Source organism: Tetrao urogallus, assembly GCF_951394365.1.
Source record: "Tetrao urogallus genome assembly, chromosome: Z".
NCBI lineage: Eukaryota > Metazoa > Chordata > Aves > Galliformes > Phasianidae > Tetrao > Tetrao urogallus.
This window is the reverse complement of record NC_136816.1, coordinates 66,820,090-66,843,313: the sequence shown is the minus strand read 5'-3', so window position 1 is coordinate 66,843,313 and position 23,224 is coordinate 66,820,090. Positions and strand designations below refer to the sequence as shown.

Here is a 23,224-nt window from a genome sequence, read left to right as displayed (position 1 = left end):
CCCCAGGACATGCTGAAGGCCATGGCCGTGTGCCGGGGCTGCTGCCGCAGAGCCGCTCGCGAGCCGGCCAGGTGCCGAGCATGCCGGGAGAGGGGAAAGCCTCAGAGACTCGTTCTGAAACAAGGCTGCCCTTTTATTCTCCTTTATGACTGTGTTTTAATATCCACAAACACCCCTCCCTCCCCGGGCTGCTGCCAGCAGAGCCTGCATCGCTTGCACTTGGCCGACCGAAAAACCCCAGCCAAGCCCAGGGCCTCAGAGCAGGAGGGAGTATTATTTTCCCCCTCCTTTTTAATATATGTTTTCTGTAGCTCTAATTGGATGGGATTGAACCCCAGCCAAGGCAAACACACCTGAGGGAGGCTTGACTTGCAGACCCCATCTGCTGTGCCAGAGGCTCTGCTCTCCACACAGCCGCTGCCTGGCCCCTTTATAGGGAGGGGGCTGCCTTTGAGGGGGGACCACGCAGGAGCCCTTGCACAGGAGGAGAAAGCAGTGCAGCACTGCACCGGCAAGGCTGCCCGGGAGATGGTGCAGAGCTGGGGGGGCAGCAGGCAGCTGCAGGGGACCCCCCTTCCACGGCATGACCCCCGCCTCACCCGGAGTCGAGGTACTTCCCTGCTTCTGTGCTGGCAGTGGTGTGGGACATTGAACCTATGGGGATGGTGGAGTGGGTGCTGGCCTTCCTGGGGTGACCGTGTGGGTGATTCAAGGGGTTGCAGCCTCTCTAGAGTCTTCTGTGCATCCAGGGGAGAGTCATGGCAGTGGGGTGAGGATGCAGGGTGTCCCTATTGTGCCCGGATATTTCTTGGGCTGCAGGACCACCTACCCAGTGACACCCGTACAAGGAGTGTTTGGGAAAATGAGGAGGGGACATTCATGTGCCAGGCCACCACAATGGCTTGTATTGACAGACAAATCCCAGCCCGGTGTTTGTTTAGCACTCTGGTTCCCTGGTTGATAGGCTTCTCTTGGGTGGGCTTTTCAGCTTAACTCACTGCCTTTGTTTCACGGCCATCCTGGTGTCCCCATGGCTGGGTGGCTGAGCTGCACAGCGAGGTCTCACACCATGTCTGTGCCAAACAAGCTGGGGAATCTCTCGGGGGTCTCTGCTTGCCCATGCTCTAATTCTTGGGAATAAATCTCAGTTCCAAACAGGGAATGGGGGGCACACCCCAACCGTGTGCTGTGGGCCACCTCTGGGTGTCACCCACTATGGCCCATCCAGGAGGAGCTCTCCTCATCCTCTTGGTGTGCAACCCCTCCTTGTGCAGGGGACAAAGCAGGGTTCCTGCTCCATCCACAGGGAAGGATGCAGCATGGCATCTGGTCCTGCTCCCTCTGTGGTGAACAGGCAAGCATGGAGCAGACATTACCTGTTGCAAAATGCTGCAGAAAATCGCTCCATCATTAAGACACAAAAAGCTGGATCCATCTCCCTGGATGGGGAGCTGGATAGATTCCTCCAGGTGGTAGGCTGGGCAGGAGGGATTTGCACAGGCTGGGTCACGTCTGCCTTCCCCCCCCCAGCAGGATTGCAGGTTTTCCATGCATGGGTATTTTGGGGTGCAGTGGCTGCAGATGGAGACAGGCTGCAGAGAAGGGCAGCTCAAGTATTTCACGAAGGATTTCAGAGCTGTCCTGGCCTCAAGTCAAGACAGGCTGAAATGGGAACATTTCGAAATTCTTTTGGATAAGGAAAATTCCACGGGCAGCCCCCCTCCAAAGAAAGTTTGGGATGGTTGAAATGTTTGGAGAGAGAGGCTGCTTGCTTTTGTTTACTCTGAACTATAACTTTTCGGGGGAGTGGAAAACAAAAAAAAAGGAGAAAAGGAGACAATGGGAGCTTGTAAACAGAGCTGTCCCCAAGTGGGGCCAAGGCATCCCTCCAGCAGTGTGGAAGGAGATGTGTCAGCACGCTCCCAACTTTGCCCTGCTATCCCCCTGCTCGGATACACTCACACTCAATCTTTCAGGAGCACTTTCTTTTTTTTTTTCTCTCCCCCAGCACGAAGTGATCCAGCCGGTGTTTTTCCAACCTTCTCAACTCACAGCCCCCCCACCCTCTAGCCCTGCTCTGTAGCCCCCTGTCCTTGGCAGCGGCTTCCTCCTTGTGTACTTTCCAGCGTCACTGCTGCGCCATGATTGCCCGTGCCAGTAGGAGGTGACAATTAATCAGTGCAGCTGCAGGGAAGCGTTCTTCCCACTCTGCTGCATTGGCTGTGTGAGCAAAGGGGTGCAACTTTGGGTGTCCCACCATGCAGGGACACCAGAGCCACAGCGGTGCAGTTAATGAGCTTGTAGTGGCTTTATTTGGCTGCCCAGATGGCCCCTAAAGACACCTGAAATCCCCTTCCAGCCCAGAAGGGATTTTGTTTTGTAGGAGAGTGACAGCAAATTGCTAGCTGCAGGAGTATTTGAGCCATTGAAATGAAACGCTAGCAGCTCCTGAAAGCAGGCAGTAACAGTGAAATGTTTGTTTTGGACCTGCCACCCTGCGGTGTCTTGGCTGACCCGAGCGCCTTCGTGCCTTACAGATGGCGCTGCGCCCAGTTGCTCCCAGACACTGCTGAGCCCCCTACCATTGGACGGCATGGGGCTGTGTTGTGCACTGCGAGGCCCCTGTTGCCCCTGCTTCAGGCTGGAGTTCACCAGGAGCAGCCTGATCAGCCCCAGCACTAAGGTGCTGAGCTTGGAATGGGGAACTCACATATGTGTAAATGTAGGGATGTGCATGCACTTAATTAGAGCTTCAGCTTTTGCCCCTCTGCACTTGCTCCATGGACTTTTAATTGGGACCAGGCACTACTTGGGGAGCTCACTGGATGGACTGCACAGCAGAGCTCTTCCACATTCTAAAGGAAAGCTTGTTGCACAGCTTCCAGCACCCAAATTCATTCTGCAGCAGAGAAATGTCCCAAATCTGAAACTCTCTTGGGACAGGAGAAAACATTCCCTCCCTGCCTTTATCCTGCCAGGGTCCCTTCAAGCCAGAGCCCAGTAGGTCACACTCCTGCCTATGGCCCAGCTATCCCCATGGGTACCACCCCCCATGGCTCCATCCCTTGCCCTCTGCAAGCCAGCTGTCTTTGCAACCAGAAGATTATTTTTAGGAATTTCTCCAGCGTGTGGCTTAGGGCGAGGTGGGGGAGAGGGGGAGGGGAGCCTGGTGTTGGGGGCTCCTCTTGCCCCCCCACTCTGAATAAAATGCTGCCAGCTGGCAGGGCTTAGGGCTGCTGGCTGCTAACAGAGCTCTTGCTGTTTGGCCCCTGCTGATGCTTCAGGTTACAGCCGGGAGCCAGAGACTTCTCCTTCCGCGGGATGGGGCAGGGGAGGGTACGGGCGAGGGGCCGGGCGGAAATCGCAGCTCTGGAGGGGGGAGTTTCCCAGGGTCGGTGCAGAGAGCCGCCCCGCATCGAAGCTGCCGCGATGCCGAGGTTTGGGCCCCCAAGCACTGGGTCTTGCTAGTGGCTGCCGGCCCACAAAGGAACGAGGTGCAAGGGGTGGTCCCTGGGTGTGGGGTTTGGGTTTGGACATCGGCAAGGCTGTGGGTGGTGGGGCATGGATGGGTCTGGGGGGCTTTTAGTGAGTTGGGTGGGGATGGGAATTCGGGATGAGCGCGGAGCAGAACCCTTTCTCCTGGCCGTGCTGGATTTAACCCTGTGTTTGGGCTGCTGTGTTTGGGGTGCGTAATGCACATTTGGGCTGTGCTGAGTCTAAGCTTACATTTGGGCTGAGCAGTGGTCGCTGGACCATACCGTTCTCCCAGGAGAAGCCTGCATCAGGTTTTACTGCTTTGTTCAGGGTTACTCCCACAGTGGGTGCCGTGCTGAGTGCAGGACTGTGTATGTATATGCAAAGAGGTGAAAAGGGAAACGACACTGAGGACACTGCACGTATGGGGTGCAGTGTCCTCAGTGAGGCATGAGATGAGCAGGAGTCACTCCTTGGCCTTGAAAAGATGTTAGCAAGAAGGTATACTGCAGGCTATGCTAGCAGTCTTGGTAGCTGCATACAGCCCTGGTGGCCCCTAACACAGCAGAGGACGAACCTCCCTTTGCACCGGCACTCAGTGTTCAGATGCTTGCAGGCATGTTGCAGCTTGGTGGGTGCTTGCAGTATGCTCTCCAGGTGCCCCAGGATTTTCCTCCTTACTCTCAGACTTCAGTGAAAGAATGAATACAAATAAAAAGCGCTGAAAATGAGTGCATGGCAGTTGCTTCCCGAATGGTGAGGTACAGAGGTGGAGTTCAAGATGAAGGATACAGCGCCTTGCAGCCATACGAGGCATTGCAGGAGGCAGCAGGGTTGATGTGTTTGCTGCAGGTTTGTGCCACCTCCAATTCATGTTGTTGGGTACACAAACCACCAGCAGCTTTTCGCTTACCTGGAGAGAAGATGGTGCCAGATGTGCAGGACTAGGATGCTGCCGGCTTTCTGGGCAGGGCATCAGCCCCATCACTGGTGAAGTCCACACTGCAGCTCCTCAGAACTTTGGCAGGGCAGCAGGACAAAGAGGGGGTTAGCAAGGCACTCCCTCCCAACCCTGAAGGAAAGCAAACTGAAGAGGGAAATTCCTGCTGCTTCCAAGTGCCGACGCCCTTGGCCACCGGACTGGTTTCCCACAGCGGGCACTGGCAGGGAGCAGGGCTGGGCAGAGGGGCAGGGATGCTCCAGCACAGGCGCAAGAGCACAGCACTATGGCATGGCCACGGCACCACTGTCACACCTTTTCCACTGCAGATCGGCATTCTGTAGGTAGTTGACTCCAGCAGAGCAGAGCTGCCAAATGCTGTTGGTTTTATTTTCCTCCATTTCAGCAGTGCTGCCCCAGACCACCCTGGGGGAGGCTTGGAGGCAGTGCGGGTTTGCGTGCTCAGTTGGGATCACCCTGTATTCCTGTGGCACCCTCTGCATGTGTTCCCCCTGGCTCTGCATGTGTCTGTTTCTCTTTGAAGAGCAACATCAAATGAAACAAAGTTAAAAAAAAAGTAATAACCACTGTCATTCAAAGTGCCAAGTGCAATGGAAAGTTTGCGTTCCCCAGGAATCTGTGCCCAGCTCTGCCAGGCCACCATGGGTCATAGCACAGTGTGTCTGTGCCGAGGGGATTGTCACATCCTGCATGTGCAGAGCTGTGTGACTGATTCAAGGGCAGGATGTCTTGGCTCGCAGTGCATAGGTCTCAGAGGGATGCTACCGGAAGGAGCTCACAGCAGACAGAAGGACAGCAGCGTGGTGTGGGATGGAGGATGGCACCTTGCATTTCTAGCTGGCGCCTGAGTGTAAAAAAAGGCATCTCGTGCAGCAGGAGCAGCATCCGGCATTGTGAGGCTGAGCCATCACCCCTGACCCGGCCACAGCGGTCACCATGCACTGACAGGGAGCAGCCCGCAGGGAGCAAGAAATGCTCTGATTGTTCCCTCTGGTTTGGCTCCAGGCCACTGCGCCGGGACTCCCTGTCCCCAGCTGTGTCACTGCTGGTGCAGACACAGAGGGATGCTTTCTCTGCCTGTGTGGGGTCCATGAGATAGCAGCTTGGCTGAGGGAAGCAGCCTACTGTACAGATGTATGGGCATCCGTTTGCATGCGTTTTAACTTCAGTGCAGGATTTCGATAGCAGAAAACCAGGACGTCATTTCTCAACAGATTACGCTGAGCAGCTGGAGACCTTCCACACTTCACACCAGCCTGCAGATCTTCCTCTTTTCTGCGGCTGCTGCCTGCTGTGGGACAGTTCTATGGATGCTGCTTCATTGTGTGGGGGTTTTTGCTCTTGGCCATTCAGTTGCAGAGCAGGGATTGCGCTGCATCCCATCTCTTTAGGATGTTCAGCTGTGGCCAGACTCTGGCAGTAGGCAGGAAGGTCACAAGGAACAGGACAATCATGAGAAGAACTTGTTTTACTTTAATACATTTTGTGTTTGTCCACACTAGTGCATTCTCCCTTCTCCCTGATCCCCCCAGCACCATCCGTTAATTCTGGCCCATGTGGTGCTTGGAGTTATTTTGGGTTGCTGCTTTTAAAGTGTATTTAAAGTCTTTTTTCCATCACTGAAATATTTTACTTCTAGGCCTAGTATTCCCAGTCAGTATCAGTTACCAGCATAGTTTTGGCAGAGTGCTTTTAACTAATGTTTCTTGGGAACGTTTCTCCATGTGGTTTAGTAGGAAAAGCTTATGACAGTCTCATGCAGTTATTTATGTGTGGGCTTATGACAGTCTCATGCAGTTATTTATGTGTGGGCTTGCATTGGAGGCTGCCTGGTGGGTGGAGGATGGGAAACAGCAGCTTCTTCAGGTGTCCGGAGCATCATGATGTGCCACAGGGACATCAAGAGTATGATGCAGGGTCACCATGGTATGATGGAGAGACATCATGGTATGATGGAGGAGCACCACAGGGTGATTCAGGAGCACCATGTTGTGATGTAGGATTACCTTGGTGTGAGGCAGGAGAACTATGGTTCAATGCAAGAGCAATACATGCCTTTCCTTTTCATAAGACGAACCTAGAGGCCAGCTCCCCACCTCACTGGATATTAGCACATTAGCTCATTCATTTCTCATCACTCCAGTGTTATGTGGTTTGATGTGCAAAGATGATTGCAGTTTTCTGGGCTCAAGGTGAGCAGCAGCATCCCCAGATTGCTGCACTGGAGACTGGCCTCCTGTTTGCAGAATGGACACAGTCAGCTGCTCTGTGGCACCTTTCCAGGGCTGGGATATTCCCCTCCAAGCTGTCAGCCTGGGTGACTCAGCAGGACGCAGATTCACACTCATGGGGCTGCAGCTTGCACCTGCCCCTGTGCCTGGGGTTGGCAGAGAGTTTGCTGCAGCCCCTGTAGCAGTATTGGAGAGAGTAAACAACCCTGCCCGATAGTGACTGCCCCTTGTTATCGGACAGGCAGCAGGAGGCATTCCAGGGAAAAAATAATTCATCTGTTTCTATGCCTGTTCAGGCCAGGACTGTAATAGACAGGACAGTGCTGTCTGGAAGGGATGGAGTGCTGGCCAGGATGGATGGGGTGATGCTGGCTGGGATTCGTAGGACACTGTAGGCAGGAATAGACACGTTGGGATAATGCTGACTGCAAAAGCCAGAGTGATACTGACTGCACTGTGGTGCAGTCCCCTTTGATCCCTCCTTAGTCCTTTCCCTCTTCAGCTGCACCATCACAGTTCTATGGACCACCCTGGTTCACTCACAGATCTGGGAGACAGCCAAGGCTCTCAGCACAGGGCTGCAGCAGCGAAGAACCCTTGATCCATCCACTTCATGCAGCCCTGATCTCTTGATGGATGTTTGCCTATCACATTCTCATTCCAAGCATGGCGATTGCTCATGCTGGGTACAAATTTGAGAGTGGCACAGTCCGCAGCAGGACAGGGCAAAGCAATGGGACAGGGTACAGGGATGCAGTTGCTGACACTCTCTGCTTCCCCCAGATGCACAGTCACATCCGAGGCCTGGGCAGGGTGATGGTATTCCTCGCAGCAGCTTTGGCATCAGCCTCCCTCACAATCCCCGAGGGCTGGGGAGAGGAAGGTAAGCAAAACGGAGTTCCTGTGGCGTGGGGACATTGGGATATCCTCAAAATGGGCAAGGACCAAGCAGTGTGAGTGCCTGCCCTGCAGATGTCTTTCCTTCCCCAAATTCATCTGTAAAGAGTTGGGTTTCCTCTTCCACCACCCACCGCCCAGCCCCAGCCAGGACCAATCCCTCCAGCTCCCCAGTGCAGCAGGACCCAGGGTGACCCCCTCTGTGTGCCCCTGCAGGTGTGCAGTACAGCCAGCTGGGGACGGACGTGACCCTGTCGTGCATCGGTGCCCGCACTGGGTAGGTGTCTTATGTGCACACTGTGGGATGGTTCAATGGATGAGCTCTAAAAAAGCAGGAGCAAAGCCAATGTCTCCATCCCTAATTTTGCCCATCCTTTGGCTCTGCATGCTGCAGCTCACAGGGTGTCCCAATCCCCTAACACCCTATCTCTCTCCCCTACAGCTCAATGGTCCAATGGAGACGAAATGGGGCTGTGGCACTGCCAGAGGGCTCAGCCATCCATCAGGAAGTCCTGGTGCTGCCACGTGCCAGCCTGGCTGCTGCTGGGACTTACAGCTGCCACGATGAGGACGGCAGCCTCCTGCATACCGTGTCCCTGCAGCTGGGCCGTAAGTAGCACGTCCGTTGGTTGGGTGACATGGGGGTGTCACAGGGGGATGACACATGGGTTCCTATGTGCTGACTCTGTTGCAGGGTGGGAGACCCTTTGTGGGGACCCCTCACTGACAGTCTCCCCCCGGGCTCCAGATCTGCCGGGGGTCCCCTTTGTGTCCTGCAGAGCATCTGATTACGAGAACTTCTCCTGCTCTTGGACCTCCAGCCTCGAGACCTTCCTCCCAACCAGATACATCACTACCTATAGGTGAGGGCTTCGGGTTGAGCCTTCCCAGGCTTAACCCTCACATCCTGCCTGCACTCTGACCTTCACCCTGGATTCATATCCAGTCTCACAACACAGCAGCCAAGGAGCCAGCTGTTTCCAGGAGCACAGCACTGAGCATGTGGTTGTTCAGAAAGGGGCCCCTGAGCAGCACTGGGGGCCAGCACAGGCAGGCTCCCTCTTTTGCAGTGCTGGAGGGGGTGGAGAAGAGAAGCAGGTTGTCTGCAAGCTGCCAAGTGCTTCAGTATGCTTCAAGATGAAAGGAGTTAGGGAAACAACGCTGCTTCTAATTATCACGGCAGGCCAAATTATGGGACTGCTTTGAAGTCAGCCAGATTCTACAAAAGCCTGCAGCAGGGCTCTGCTCCACAACATGCAGGCACAGTGGGGATGCAGGGCTCACCTCTGGGTGCGTACGCACAGCATGGAGAGGGTGGTTGGAGCTGGAGCTATGTGGAGCTGGCAGTGAGAGTGGTGGGGCTCAATGTTGATGCATACAGTGAGAGCAGAGCCAGCTGCTGGGGAATGGAAAATAACACTGCATCCCTGCAGGGCTGCTTTTGTTAGTGTCTCTGTGTGCTTGCCGCTGCTGCTTGGTGAAGTTATCCTGAGACCCCCCGGTTCCCTGCTGGTGGGACTGGGCATAATGTTACTGCTTGTCCCTGTGCCATGGTGCCCAGTGAGCTGCAAGCTGGGAGTGGGGTGCGGCAGAGCATCTGGTGCAGAGACCTCTGTCCCTTCTCTGAGTCATGTTTGGGTTGGCTTCATGCTGTCCCCCATCCTCCTGCCCTCACCATTTGCTTTTCCTGTCTCCACTGCAGGAAGAAGTCACTGACAGGAGAAGAGAAGCGAAGGTAGGGTGCATTCCCACCTGACTCTCCATTCCAAATGCTCTGCCTATGTCCTCCTGGTCCTGGAGGCAAGGGCTGAGGAGTCCGTGAGGAAACATGAGGCTTGTGGGGGTCATATGGGGGCTAATGGGAGCTGCCCAGACCCTGCTGAAGCTGTAAAAGAGTCTGCCTCCTCCATGGAGTTCCTGGCATGTTGGGGGAACATATCACCATCCCACCTCTTTGTCCTGCAGGAACAAGAGCGGGCACGTGGGGCCATGCCTGCAGGACCCAGCACGCATGGGCACCTGCACCGTTCACCGGTCAGAGTTCTGGAGTTCCTACCGGTTGAACATCACTGAGGTGAACCCGCTGGGCTCCAGCTTCCGCCTTCTGGATGTCACCATGCAGGCCATCAGTGAGTGCCTGTCCCCCTGCCTGCCCACCCAGCTATCCACATGGCATAGCAGAAGGGTGACACAGTGTGATGGAGCATCCCTGTCCCCTCCCATGCAGTTAAGCCGGACCCTCCGGAGGGCTTGGTGGTGGAACCTGTCCCCCTCGCCCCTAGGAGGCTTCATGTCAGCTGGAAGTACCCCGCATCCTGGCCCAAGGAGCCCCACTTCCAGCTGCGGTTTCGCCTCCAGTACCGCCCCGTCATCCACCGCTCCTGGTCTGTGGTAAGCAGAGGCCAGGAGGGGTTTCACAGTGAGGTGGTGGCCTCCTGTAGGGGTGTCCATATGCCCAGTGTCTTCTGCTGTACAGGTGGAGACGGTGAACCTGTCTGAGGTGATCACAGATGCTTTTGCGGGGCTGGAGCATGTGGTGCAAGTGAGCGCGAAGGATTTCCTGGATGCGGGGAATTGGAGCGAATGGAGCGCAGAGGCACGGGCCACGCCAGTCAGAGGTCTGGGACTGGGGTCTTACTGACTGGCAGCATCCCTCCCATAGCCTCTCCAGCACTCGGCACCTCTGTAGCCCCTTTCCATCCTTTGGGTGTCACTGGGGCAAGCCGTAGCTGCTGGGGCCCCTTCAGGTTGCCCAGAAACTGGTTCCACAATAGGAAGCAGAAAAGCAGCTCCCAGACAATTGAAAATCATGGCAGGGTGTGATTTGGGAATTGCCCCTGCCATGGCCTTCAGGGCACCCTTGGGCTACCAGGACCCTGTGGCCCAGGGCACCTTCTTTACTCCTCCCTGCCATGCTGCTCATGATTTGGGGTGGACTAATTCCCAGCCCTTTTGCTTTAACAGACCCAGCCACCATGGTGAGTGAAGAAACCACTACAGACGTCAGCCTGGGAAGCCTGGCTGAGGAGCCTTCACAGGCACCCAACCCTGAGCCCATCAGTGAGTAGAGCTGGGGGATGTGGGGTGGGAGCAGGCCCCAAAGCCTGGCTGCAGGGTCCTTTCTGAGTGCCAGAGGCTGTGACAGTTTTCTGTCCCAGACCGTAGTGACCCCCTGGAGAATACAACCATCCTGGTCTCCCTTGGGATCTTTGCCTTCTTTGTCCTGGCTGCCGTTCTCGTCATCGCCATACTCATCTGGTAGGTTGGATTTAGTCCTAACTGCTCAGCATTGGTGTCCCATGGTTCTCTCTGCTGCAGCCACAACACAACTGGGCACAGCTGGATAGGGGTGCACCGTGGAGGCACTCCAGCAGTTCCGGTGCCCAAGGTGGGTTGCTCAGGGTTCTCAACCACTGTTGTTCTGTCTGCAGGCTCCGTGTGAGGAAGCACAGCAAGGATGAGACCAAACCCCACAACTTCCTGGTTGCTGCCACCCACTTGAAGGCTCTGCCAAGTGAGTGTTGGAGTAGGAGGGCATGAGGCCAACAGGTCAGGAAAAGGCTCAGGGCAGAACCTCTGACCCTCTGCCTTCTTTCTCCAAAGGAACCCAGATCCTGCCATGAGCCGCAGCTGACCCTGCTCTGTGCATCCGCTCACCATGTATGGGACATAGCACCACTGTTGGCCCCAAGGGCCCCATGTCACGCAGCCTCGGGCATTGCCCCCAGCACCTCCAGGGTGCGGGATGGACCCTATGGACAGAAGCTGCGCTCCCAGGATCTCTGGGCTTCCTGTGCCTGTCAGGAGCGGCTGGACTCATGGGGATGGGGCACCGAGCCAGCCCCTCATCACCTCGTCATGCCGCCTCCATGGGGATCATGGGCACAGGCTCCTCCCAGGGGTGCTGGGCATCGGTGACCGCTGCGCCCCTCACCAGCTGTCAGCAGACAGAAGGGAACCCTCCTTCTGTAATCTCAATAAAGAGGGTAGTGTTTTCACTGCCCAGAAAGACCCCTTTGCACCAGATGCTGGGCAGGAGAAGCAGTGCCAGCTTGGTGACCCTCACTCTGTTCAGCTTTTGCTGAATGCCAGCAGAGGACAGAACCCTCTACAGAGCCCCCCGCTTGGTGTGTGCTGCCTGCCCCCCTTACCTCACCTTGACACAGCCCCCATAATCACTTCCATGTGTTGGCACCTCCTAGCCCCAGTACTCGACGCCAGTGGCGTCATGCCCAACCAGATCCATATGAGGCTGAGTGGAAATGCAGGCAGCAGCAGTGTGGGGAGCATGAGGAGGCTCTGGGGCTCTGCGTTATACAGGATTTATCTCACTGTGGTCCCCATGTACCATAAGGCAAGGCTAGGAGATGGCTCTGGTATGAGCCTACCCCAGAGTTGTGCTGGGAGTGAAAGCTAGACAGTGCCAGAGAGGAGTCAGGTTTGTACCCTTTGCAATGGCACCACCAGTCCTGTGCCTATCTCCTGCTGTGTGATAACCAGCTCAGCTCTGCCCTTTCTGCATGTCCTGGGGCTTGGCTTTGCAGATTCCAGGGTCTCTGGCATGCTATGGGAATGCTTCCATACTGGGATGAGAGCCTGCAACACCCAACCCAGCCATGCCTGATTTGCCACAGTCACCCTCATCCCCCTTGGTTCTCAGCATGCTATGCACAGCCTCTCCTGCTTAGAAAACCTCTCAGCACCACCAGATCCCATTTTAGCAGCACTGGGCTTCAGTTGTCCATAGGTTGCTGCTGAACACAAGCAACACCAATCCCATAAATGTGACTAAAGTGTCTGAAAACAGCTCAGCGTGTTGCATGCACCTGGCACTACTTTAGATGTCGACAACTGTGCACCCCATATCCTGCCTTGCTTATAAAATTCAGAGTCCAGGCTTACGCAAAAAAAAAAAAAAAAAAAAAAAAAAAAATTGCTGCTATCTGGGAGAAAGCAGAGACCTCCAGAATCTTGCTCATCTGAGCCTTGCTGTGCCCCCAGCAGCCTGTAGATGTGATACAGAGGCAGCCTGAGAGTCCAGTAAGCTGTCGGTGCTTGGGGTTCTGAAGGTACACAGAGCTGGGGGCTGCTTGCTCAGAGATTCAACTGGCGCTGGATGTGGCTCTGGAGCAGTGAGATGCAAGGCTGGGGTGAATAGCAATCTGGGATAAAGGAGAGGGCTCTGGATGCCAAAGTCAACTTTGCCTCCAAGCTGCGGAGGAGAAAAACAGGAAAGGACCATGAGAGCAGTCCCAGTGCCGGCACCTCCCTGTCCCTCCGCTGGGCCAGGGCACTTCCTTTGGGGCTGGGGCTCCTTGGTGGCTCTGGCTCCAGCAGCACTGGCAGGAGGTACTGCCAAACTCGCCTCGCCCCGATGGGTCACAGGGTGGGTGGCTGCGTGCAGTGCCTGGCTGTCTCGGGTGGCACAGATCCTGCCAAATGTCTGGGCTGGCCCTCAAGCCCTAACTGCTCTCCACCATCTCTGCCAGGACCAGGATGTTCTTTGAGCGAGGGGAGGCGGTTGTCTGCAAAGCAGCTCTCACTTTGCTCTCCTGCTGCATTCTTCTCCTATAAGAGGTAGAAGCAGCCCCAAGAAGATCCTAGAAAACACAGAGGCATATGCATATTCTGGGGCACGGGAGAAAGGAAGGAATAGACAGGTTGATTAAGAAGGAAGGGAAGAATGCATATATTGAGGGAAAGAGTCATATTGATGTATAATGTGATGGAAGGACTGCTGGACAGAGGGAGGAAGGGATGGATGGGTGGATGGATGGATGGATGGATGAATGGATGGATGGATGGATGGATGGATGGATGGATGGATGGACGGACGGATGGACGGACACCCAAATGCCATGCCATCCTTAGCATCAAAGATGTTCACTGTGCAAGGACTGGTTTGCAAAAATGCCTGGGAGGCCAAGTACGTAAGATCCACAGTCAGAGCAAGGACACTGTTTAGGGACAAGTTGCACTGGTGCCCTATACACCCAGTCCCCATGGAAGTGGCATCACATCTTGCACAAGGAGACACAGCCTGAAACAGTAGTGAAGCAGGTCCCAGAAATACAGCCCCAGTGCCAGGCAGAGAAGTGACATCTCAATTCCCCTTATTTCATGATGTGCCTACAGTGTAAGCAGGGCAGGCATCCGGCCCCCGGGGCACAGTGAATCCAGGCACAAATGTTTTAAAAACACAGTGATGAACATTCACTGTAGATTTCAACACGTCTGCTAGCAGTGCACCTCTGCCTGGGGTCTTGAGAGAGGGTCTAAGTTCCCAGTTCATAGCAGTCCACTGAGTCACCCATACTCTCTTTATCTACCCCTCTTAGTAGCTGAAAACTCCATGTCCTGAAAGAGAACGAGGCATAAACCAAAGTCCAGATTTACTGGCGCCCATATGTGGAGACGGATGAAGTCTGAGAACTCTCGCTGTCCCATCATGGGCTTTTCCCTGCAGGAACAGGTTGCTTCTTTCCTTTCTTTCCACTCCCTGCCTCTAGGATGCTTCCTTGTCTTTCACAGCCTAGAAATGCCAAACAGAGGGACACAGAGATTCTGGGAGGCTGAAGCCAGCAGCTTAGCTGCTCGTTATGTTCCCAGGAAATGACTGTTCCTAACTCAAACCAGAAGCAGCATTTGGGATAACCTCACCAAGCACTGAGCTCTCTGTCTGCTCTAGTTTTGCACAGATAACAGGACTGATGTTTAAGCAAGAGTTCATGTCTCTCATCCATCTGCCTCCTGAGCTGTGTGGTCCACAGCAGAGAGGAAAACATTTCAGGGTCTTCCTTCATGAAGTGATAGGAAGTGTTCTCACCTGCTCACCTCCCCGCAGCTGCATCCTGCTCCCCAAAGGAGCTCCCCAAGATGCTGACCAGGAAGGTACCAGTCTCTGGGAGGATGCCAGGCTGCAAGGCACCATTTGTCTAGGATATGGTGCATTCTCCCCTATTCCAAAGCATTTCCTTCAGCTCCCCATGTATTCTGGGCACCAGCAGAGCCAGGAGCCCATCCTCCCTCAGTCTCAAAGCACAGAAGGATGCTCAGACCTTACTTTCCCACTAGATGGCAAACACTGTCTTTAAAATAGCATTCAAGAAGTGAACATGACTTCCTCCGGCAGGGGAGGCTGAGAAAATCCATCTGCAGAGCAAAAGCTTGGGATTGGGTCTGGGACTGCCTGCTGCGGGGATGGGGTGGTGGGACCCCAGCACAGGCATGCCAGAGACATTCTGCTTCTCTTCCATTCCTTGGACTGTCCTTCATTCCCACTCTTGTGGTTTTGTCCCAGTCTTAGAGACCAATCTCTGGCTCAATGCATGGGAGGCATCTGATCAACCCTGTGAAACACCCTGAACCATGGGCAGCCATAGAGCTAAACCTAGAAGCTTTGCTGGGAATTAATCATGCTGTGGTTTGCAAGCCGAAGTTGTGCTCAAAACTGCTTGCAGGAGGGAAAGCACCCAGCTCCATGTGCAAGCCATTATGCTAGGCACAAATAAAGAAGGAAGGGATGAAGGCTCTGCAGGTGGATGTGTGTGCTTGTGTAAGATCTTCTGCCAGCTCAGATGTGTTTCTAGGCTTGTGTGTGTTTGCTTGAATTCAGCCCTGGAGCATCCTATGGTCACCACACTAACCTCATGCAGAAGATTTCTTCTGTGAGTTTTCTGCTGGCCCTGGCACTGCTGCAGTATTTCTACGCAGTTAAACATGACATGTCATAGCTAAATAAGGAGCTAACTGTGGACAGCAAACATTTAATGCAGGCAAATCATGCCAGTGCAACAACACTAGGAGAGGAATGTGTCATGTCAGCTCCATGCAAGAGGACAGGGTCTGGGGAAGGATGTTAATGAACTAGCAGCAGCCGCTGCATCTCCTCGACGAAGTGCTCAAAGCCCTGCTCCTGGCAGCGCCAGCTTCATTTGCTGCTTCCAGTGTTTCCTGCATAGGGATGTCAGTTTACATTGCTTATTCCTAGGAGAGGAGGGCCATCTGAGCTTCCTGGACACTTTCTTTGGGAAAGGTTAATGCCTTTTCTTTCTTGAGGATGGGAAATCCCTCCTTGGAAAATGTAGAAAATGAAAGGATGAGAGTGATTGGGGAATAGAAACCAAGGGAGCTGGTGAGTGGCGTGTGGCCAAGGGCAGCCTGGCCAAACCCATTGCCCCACCACAGCCACCACCAGACCACGAGCAGTGCAAGCAGAAGCCCTGCTGGCTCACTTCACAGCTGGGCTCCTGGACAATGCTTGTGACAAAGGGATGGTGCTGGGCTCTAGTGTGTCCCAGTGCCCAGATGCTTCCCAGTTCCTCTGTCCCCAGAATCAGCAGAGCAGCAGTTCAGCATGGAATTTGGCTGTGTCACACTGCACAGTGTGATATAAAGATCCAGCAGGGTTTGACACAGGGAAAAATATTCGGTTGCCCAACCTGGGTGCCTGCATCAGAGAACCTCCAATGCCCCCCAGTCTAACTGATACCCCATTACCCCTGGCTATTGGCTCCACCTTTGACCTGAGCACACCAAGAAATGGGCAATTCCCCTTGCCTGCAGATGACATGGCCTTGCCATGATGTGTGTCTGGCCTCAGCTTTCCAGCTCAGGTTCTAGGAGTGGTTCTGGCCCTTTTCTGCAGGTTTTGAGATTTTTCATCCTGGGTGCTTTTCACCAAGCAAATGCTTCCTGCCTCTTTGTGGCACCTGATGGGTGACCGGCTGCCATGGACAGCATGCACCAGCATTGCTTTTTCACTCGTCTTGGGTCCATGGAGGCTGGAACCTGTTCAGGCTGTGGTCTCAAGTGGTCCCAAGACAACCAGCAGGACAGCTGCTCTCCTGAAGCTACAAGGGCATTCAGATCCTTCTGCTGCTGCTGATAGCAGAGAGCATAGAATTAGAGAATGGTTGAGGTTGGAAGGGACCTCTGGAGATCTTTTGGCTCAACATTCTCCAGCACAAAGCAGAAACACCAGAGGAGCCGCACCACACTACTCCAGCTAAGGAGCTGTGGGATTTCAATGGTTTGCTTGTTCCTCTTGCATAAGCACTTTGGCTCTGCTCCAGGATGAAGTTCTGCAGTAGATAACAGTTTGTTCCTTTCAACGCATTCCTGCTAATGCAGAAGTTCCTACACTGTGGTAAAGAAGTAGTGGGTGACCCCCTGACCTGACTTCTCCCATAGTGCTTCCTGCTCCACTCAGCTGCCTGGAAGCCCACAACAGACATGAAAGCTTACCAGGTCTGGAGATGAACAGAAAGGTAACAGTGCCAGAAGGGCTGTGCTTTCATTTCCTCCTGCAAGCAGACAATTTGAAGAAAAGACCCTGAATGGATCTGCTGCCTTTGCCAGCCTACTGCCTGTGAAAGGAAGCGAAAGTTCCCAGCTCAGGCTCCAGCACAGCATACCATGACCACAGCTGTGGTTCCCCAGAACAATAAGCCCTGTAGCTTTCCCCAAAGCCCAGCTGGGAGCCAGCAAGTAGGGAAAAAGACAAAAGGACAGTGACACATGAGGAGGCTGAGCACCATGGTGGTGGGAGATGGCAGAAACCCAAAGCAGTGTGTGAAGGGGGTGCTGCCCAGTTTTCATTTGCTGCTTAATTCCAACATCTTCCCTTTCCCCCTGACCCCGTGCTCCTTGGCTGTCCCAGGAATAACAAGGAGGCTGCAGGGCCGCCACTGATGAGCTGCCACTGATGCTGGAGGCAGGACGCAGTGATAAAGTGCCTCTAATCTATGAGCAGCAAAGGATGAATTGCCATCAGCCCCTGCAGAGGTGAGGCTCGCCTCACCCTGACCTTCACGCTGCCGGCTTGCATGAAGTTCCCCATAAAATCACTGCAGCTGCGGTGGCAATTCAGTGTTATCTGGAATAGAGGAGGAATATTCTTGCAAAATGTAGGCACTGAATTACAGCCCTGGTGCAGTGCAAGAGGAGAGGGGTCAAGATGAGGGGGCAAGAGCTGCAAGCGTCCCTTTAAGGATATTATACTGCTCTGAATAATAACACAAATGCATGCAGGGCTGTGCCATCTGCAAGTTTGAGCAGATTGTAAAAAGATTGTATAAAGTACTGAGCTCTACCTTGATTATTTAGATTTGCCTTCACCTTTTCCTTCCCCCTTGAGGACAGTTACCAGGCTGAGTTTGTGTATCTTGTACCCCATAAAGATATTAAGAGCCCTTTAATCTACTGCTGCATAATCAGCAGCTTATTTTGCTATGAAGGTAAACAATGTCAGTGCAGCGTATTTGCTGTGTGTGGCTCAGAGCTCCTGAAAAACCACCTCCATTAGCTGGGCAGTTCTTTGTGCTTGCACATGCTGCAGGTCAGCCTTGTCCCATGCAGCTGCAAACCTGGTGGGTTTTCTGACCTCACAGTGGCATGTTAGCATGGACATGTGTGTTTTCAGTCTGTCAGCAGGGACAAACTCAGGGAATGACACTGGGCAGTGTGGCTGCAGCCCTGAGACTGGGAACTCCCAGAGTGTTCTGCTGCCCAGACAAGGCGCTTCCATTTCCTTTAAATTTCCCACTCAGTCACTGCAGGGAGAGACATAGCTCCTGTTAGGCCTGGGGCCAATTGCAGCACTGGAGCAGCTGGGTTGGCCCTGGGAACACTGCAGTGAAACAGTGGGAGGAGGTTTCTAACAGACTTTAAAAGGCCTCCATGGTACAATTCTGAGGGGACAGTGGCATTGCTAGGAATAGGGAGAGAGATCAGGCTTCCAGCAAGCTGCAACATCACACAGCCCACAGGTGGACAGACTTGCTGCCCACACCTCCCAGCAGTCCCTGTGCGATTTCAGGGACCCCTCTCTCCTCATCTGGACTTGGAGCTGCCAGAAGGAAGGACCTGGCTGCTTTTTGCTTTCCTGTCATGCTAACTGATGCCTAGAGTCCTCTCCCCTCTGTTTCCTGTAACAAGGGATCCACAAGCACATTCTGCCTCAGCAGGGCACAGGGCCAGCCTGGCTTATCAAACGCTGAAGAGCCAGACAGGGACTTTCCACTCTTAGCTACTGTGCCCTGGTAGGAATACCAGCCTGGTACATTGCATTGTCTTTGGAGATTTCCCCAGCTCCCATGCCCTCTGCAGCCTTTGCCCTCTTAGCCGTTCTGCCTTCCAGCTTCACTCCTTCTGATGACTTTTTGCTGGCCTTGGTCATACTCTGGAAATCCTGAGTATCAAGCATTTCCCATTGGAATGCTGGGAAGGAAGGTGCAGACCCTTCTGACCTGTGGGAAGCCCCCACAGACCCAACCACCATGGCCACTTCCTTTGCAAACAGCAGAGAAAAAATTCACTTGGGAATTTCTGAATTGGACTCTGCCCATTCTGTCCCTGATGGTCCATGTAAGGGTGGCACAGAGCTGCTGGCTCTTCAGACAGCTAGTACCTGCTATCTCATACTTTCAGAGGAAAGGCTTTCAGAGGACACCCTCTGTAGCAGTTTCAAGCCAAAGCACTGCAGAATTACCTGTCCTTCCTCTTTGTGCTCAGGCTGGCACTGAGAGCAGCTTCACTGAAAGAGAAGCAGCAATACTGAGCAGACTGAGGCTGTTCAAGTACTGGCCCAGAAAGGGGAATGATTTGGCTGGTGGGCCTAGAAACCTTTTATTACTGCAACCAGTCATACCTTAAAAGGAGCAAGATCCAGAGCAGGAGAAATCCCTTCCCAGAAGATGAAGTGGTTCTGGGAGCAGGAGAGCAATGACCCCCCTGAAGCCCAGCCAGAGCTCTTGTACAAAAGCTTTGTGAGGTCACGTTTGCAAGGGTCAAGGCCCTGCTGGAAGAAGTTGTTCTGTGCCTGCATTTGCCTGCATAATGTATAGAAAGGCTGCAGCCTTCACACTGATGAATCAAAGGAGGCAGAATCCCTCAGCACAGCTGGGAGCTTCTGCTCGGCATGGGCTTGCCCTGGCAGCCAGCAAAGCCATGATGGATGGCCCGGCGTGTCCTGGCACACTGTGGCCCCACAGCACTCAGCTTGAGACAGCTGCAGCACAAGGAAGACAAATGAGATCCAGAGAAACCCAACCTGCTGTCTGCCCCCTTCATCTCTGTTTACATCTGCTTTTTCTTTCAAGGCCATGTATCTCCTTTGTTTAGGAGTGTGTGTTGCTCTTGATCCAATTCCAGATATTTTCTGCTAAAGCTTTTCCTCATTCTCTTACAGCACTGAGCATGGAAACTTTGGGGCCAATTTTGTTTAAAATTCCCATGCTTCATACTCTTTAGAATCATAGAATCACAGACTGCCTCAGCTTGGAGAAGAGCTCAAATCCCACCCATTTACAACCCCTGCCATGGGCTGGTTGCCCCCACCAGCTCAGGCTGCCCAGGGCCCCATCCAACCCAGCCTTGAGCACCTCCAGGGACGGGGCAGCACAGCTCTTGGGCAGCAGTGCCAGGGTGTCACTGTCCTCTGAGTCAAGAATCTCCATGACTGCACGCAGCTCTCAGATATACAGCACAAGGCAGAGAAAGCCCACTTCACCTGCTGGGATACTGACAGACCTGAAAAATACAGAAAAGAAAGGATTTTGAAACGCTGCCCCACGTTATCCAGTCCATCCTGTGCAAAGCCAGGGCCAGCACAACTCAGAAGGTTTTGACTTTAAAATCCACAGCACTTCCTTAGCTGACCCTTCTAGATAAGTGGAATTTCCCCCCGGCATCTGACCCCAAGATTTCCTGTGACTTCTTGTCCTACCAGAAGTGAACTCAGAAAACAGTTTCTTCACTTTTTTTTTGCAGCAGGCTTTTGTGTATTTGGACACCGTCTCATCCATTCCTGGAAGCAGGGTATACCAAAGTTCCTTCAGACAGTGCTTGGAGGTCAGAGTATTCAGTCTCCCATCAAACATCAAACTCACTGCCCATCTCCAAAGCCCTCTCAAGTGGATGCCCACCTTACTGGACCCATCTTCCACTCTTCTCCAGAACCACCTCTCCAACAAAATTATGTCCAATGTTTTTGCTGAATGTAGCACAGATTGAAATGAAGGAGAGAAGGGAACAGAGCCTGGCTGCATTCCTTGCAATCCAGAAGACCTGTACCCACTCATCACAGAACCACAGAATGGTTTGAGTTGAAAGGGACCTTCAAAACCATACAGTTCCAGGCCCCCTACCATGGGTAAGGATGTTTCCCAACAGCTCAGGTTGCACAAAGCCCCATCCAAGCTGGCCTGGAACACCTCCAGAGATGGGGCACTCACAGCTCTTCTAAGGAACCTTCTCCAGCATCTCATCATTCTCCTAGGAAAGAATTTATTCCTAATATCTAATCTAACTCTACTTTCTCTTAGTTTAAAGCCATGGCCCCTTGCCCTATCACCGCGCTCCTGGGTAAAGAGTCCCTTCCCAGCTGTCCTGTAGGTGTTTGCACTGGAAAGCACCTTCATCACCTTGCTGTCTGTGCTCCTTTTGATGCAGCCCAGGACATGATTGACCTTCTGGGCTGCAAGCACTCATTGTCAGCTCATTGTGTGTTTCTCTTCAACCAACAGACCCAAGTCCTTCTCCTCAGTGCTGCGCTCCATCCATCCATCACCCAATCTGTATGGATCTTTGGCTTTGCTCTAGCCCAGGTGCAGTACCTTGCACTTGGCTTTTATGAGGTTCACATGTGCCCACCTCTCAACTTGTCCGAGTCCCTCTGGATGGCAATTCTGTCCCTCCATCATGTTGCCTGCACCTTTCAGCACCCACAGACTGGCCTCATCCAGCAGCCATAGCACAGTTCCCATTTCTTCACACCACTGCACCTGCTGCCAAGCTGGGCTGCTGGTCTGAGCTCTTCATGGTATGAGACTGACTCATAAATGACTCTTTGTAGGGATTTTTTGCTTTAGTCTGCACAAACACTGTTTTAAATGCTGGTCTTCCAGCACACAAGCGTGCCAGGAGATGTGAATTTTTGCAGCAAGCCACCTGCATTTGATTTGCTGTCAGCAGGATTGGATAGCAGTTTAGCTTGAAACCAGGCCAAGGTGGAGAGAGCTTCCCTCCTGCCATCCCCCGTCATGCTGCAAATACCTTCTGCTCCTGGCCCTTTTTCAATGAAAAGAAGGCATAGTTCTCTAGCCAAGGTGTAAACTGCAGATCTCCAGGACCAGCCCTGCCCATGCCAACCAAACCCAGCAAACAGCAGTGGCACAGCATGGGCTCAGCCCAGTGGACTTCAGCCCTGCCTCTCCCCCAGGACAGGCAGTGAAACCCCATGGGCATCAGCACTGGGAATTCCCTGCAGGCAGCTGGCTCCAAATTCTGAAGCACTGTGCATCAGCTGAGAAATGAAACCAAGCACTATGAGTGCTGAATGAATCTATAATTGCAGTGTATCCGAGACACTTCTGCTTTCATTCTTTGTAAGACAGTGGCTGCTATCTATCCTTTAATATACTGGTCAGTGCCTTTCCAAAAATCACAGCATCTAAATACAAGATGGGAAATTACAGTTTGCAGAGCACTGCAATGAAAATTATTCAAGTTTTTCACCAGAGATCACCTCAGAGGCTCAGAAGACATTTGACAGTGTTGCTTATTTGGAGCAGCATCTTCCTAGAAACAGTGGAAAGTCATGGCTTGAGAGTTTAAACAAGATTAAAGAACACGTAAGAACACAGTTGTGTGCTTCCATTGTGGGGATGGTGCACAGCCCAGCAGAGGAGAGTTTTCCCTGCTAACACATCTGCAAGAAGGAAACCTTTCTTTCTGTGAGAAAGCAGAGAAGAGTGAGACGTGCTGGAAGAGGCAGCAGATGGGGCTGCAGATGGTGACCCTCCCAGTGGCACAGCACAGCTGCCACATCCCTCTAAATGAGCACACGATGGCCAGCAGATAGAGCTGGGAAGAAGGGATGGAGGAACTGGGACAAAAGCTCCAAATTTCCTCTTCTTCCCAACTACCCAGCCCTTATCCCATGGTTCTTCCTCCGATCTGCTCCCAAGCGGATCTCAGGGAGCAGCTGGCTGTTCCTCAATCCCCCTCCAGCCCCATCCAAGATCCACCTGCTCTGTATCTCCTACAGCCCCAGAGCCATTATGCCATACAGATATGCCTTTATATTGCAGAGCACTTGAGAGAAAGAGAAGGAAGTTTTCCCTAGCCCCCTGGCCAGGGAGGCACACCAGTCACAGCCTTTCCTACATGGAAAACATGAAGAAGAGGTGGGAAGTGACACAGAAAATGGAACTAAGCTCCTCATTAATGTCTACCACGTTGCTGGGAGAGATGGCTCCTGTGGAAGGTACTTTCCAGAGGGTTCTGGCAGCAGGACAGATCTACTATTTGCTTGTCCTCCTGGGCTTTCTCTTTCATCTCCAAGTTTTACTGCTACCATCCATAAAGAGAAGATGGGTGCATTGGTGGCAGAGAGGATGGCCTCCCCTCCCTTTCCAAAGGGTACTGTGGGAGTGGGTAAGGGTGCACCTGGCTGGTGGCTGAGCCTATTCTGCACGTAAAACCATGGGGACAAAGGTCCCCATGTCAGGCAGCTGCTGGGCTTCCTTTGACTGCAGGAATCTGGACCAGGAAGAGCAGCCTGGTTAGTCCCCTGTTCCAGGCCTGCTCAGAACCAAGGAATCAGACCATGATTTCTCCAGGGCACTAGGCAAGGATCGAAGTCATCATGTGCACAGGA

General features: G+C 53.3%; 1 protein-coding gene across 1 annotated transcript; it reads left to right on the top strand.

Moving 5' to 3' along the window:
- Positions 1-583: 583 nt before the first annotated feature.
- IL11RA (interleukin 11 receptor subunit alpha) lies at positions 584-11,186 on the top strand (the record flags this gene model as incomplete). The annotated part of the gene is made up of 13 exons (XM_079548328.1): positions 584-610; positions 7,450-7,549; positions 7,780-7,840; positions 8,006-8,172; positions 8,312-8,426; positions 9,266-9,298; positions 9,529-9,692; positions 9,791-9,954; positions 10,040-10,181; positions 10,528-10,623; positions 10,722-10,821; positions 10,995-11,077; positions 11,167-11,186. The coding sequence occupies 13 exons, from the start codon at positions 584-586 to the stop codon at positions 11,184-11,186; spliced, it is 1,272 nt and encodes a 423-aa protein (XP_079404454.1).
- Positions 11,187-23,224: the final 12,038 nt, after the last annotated feature.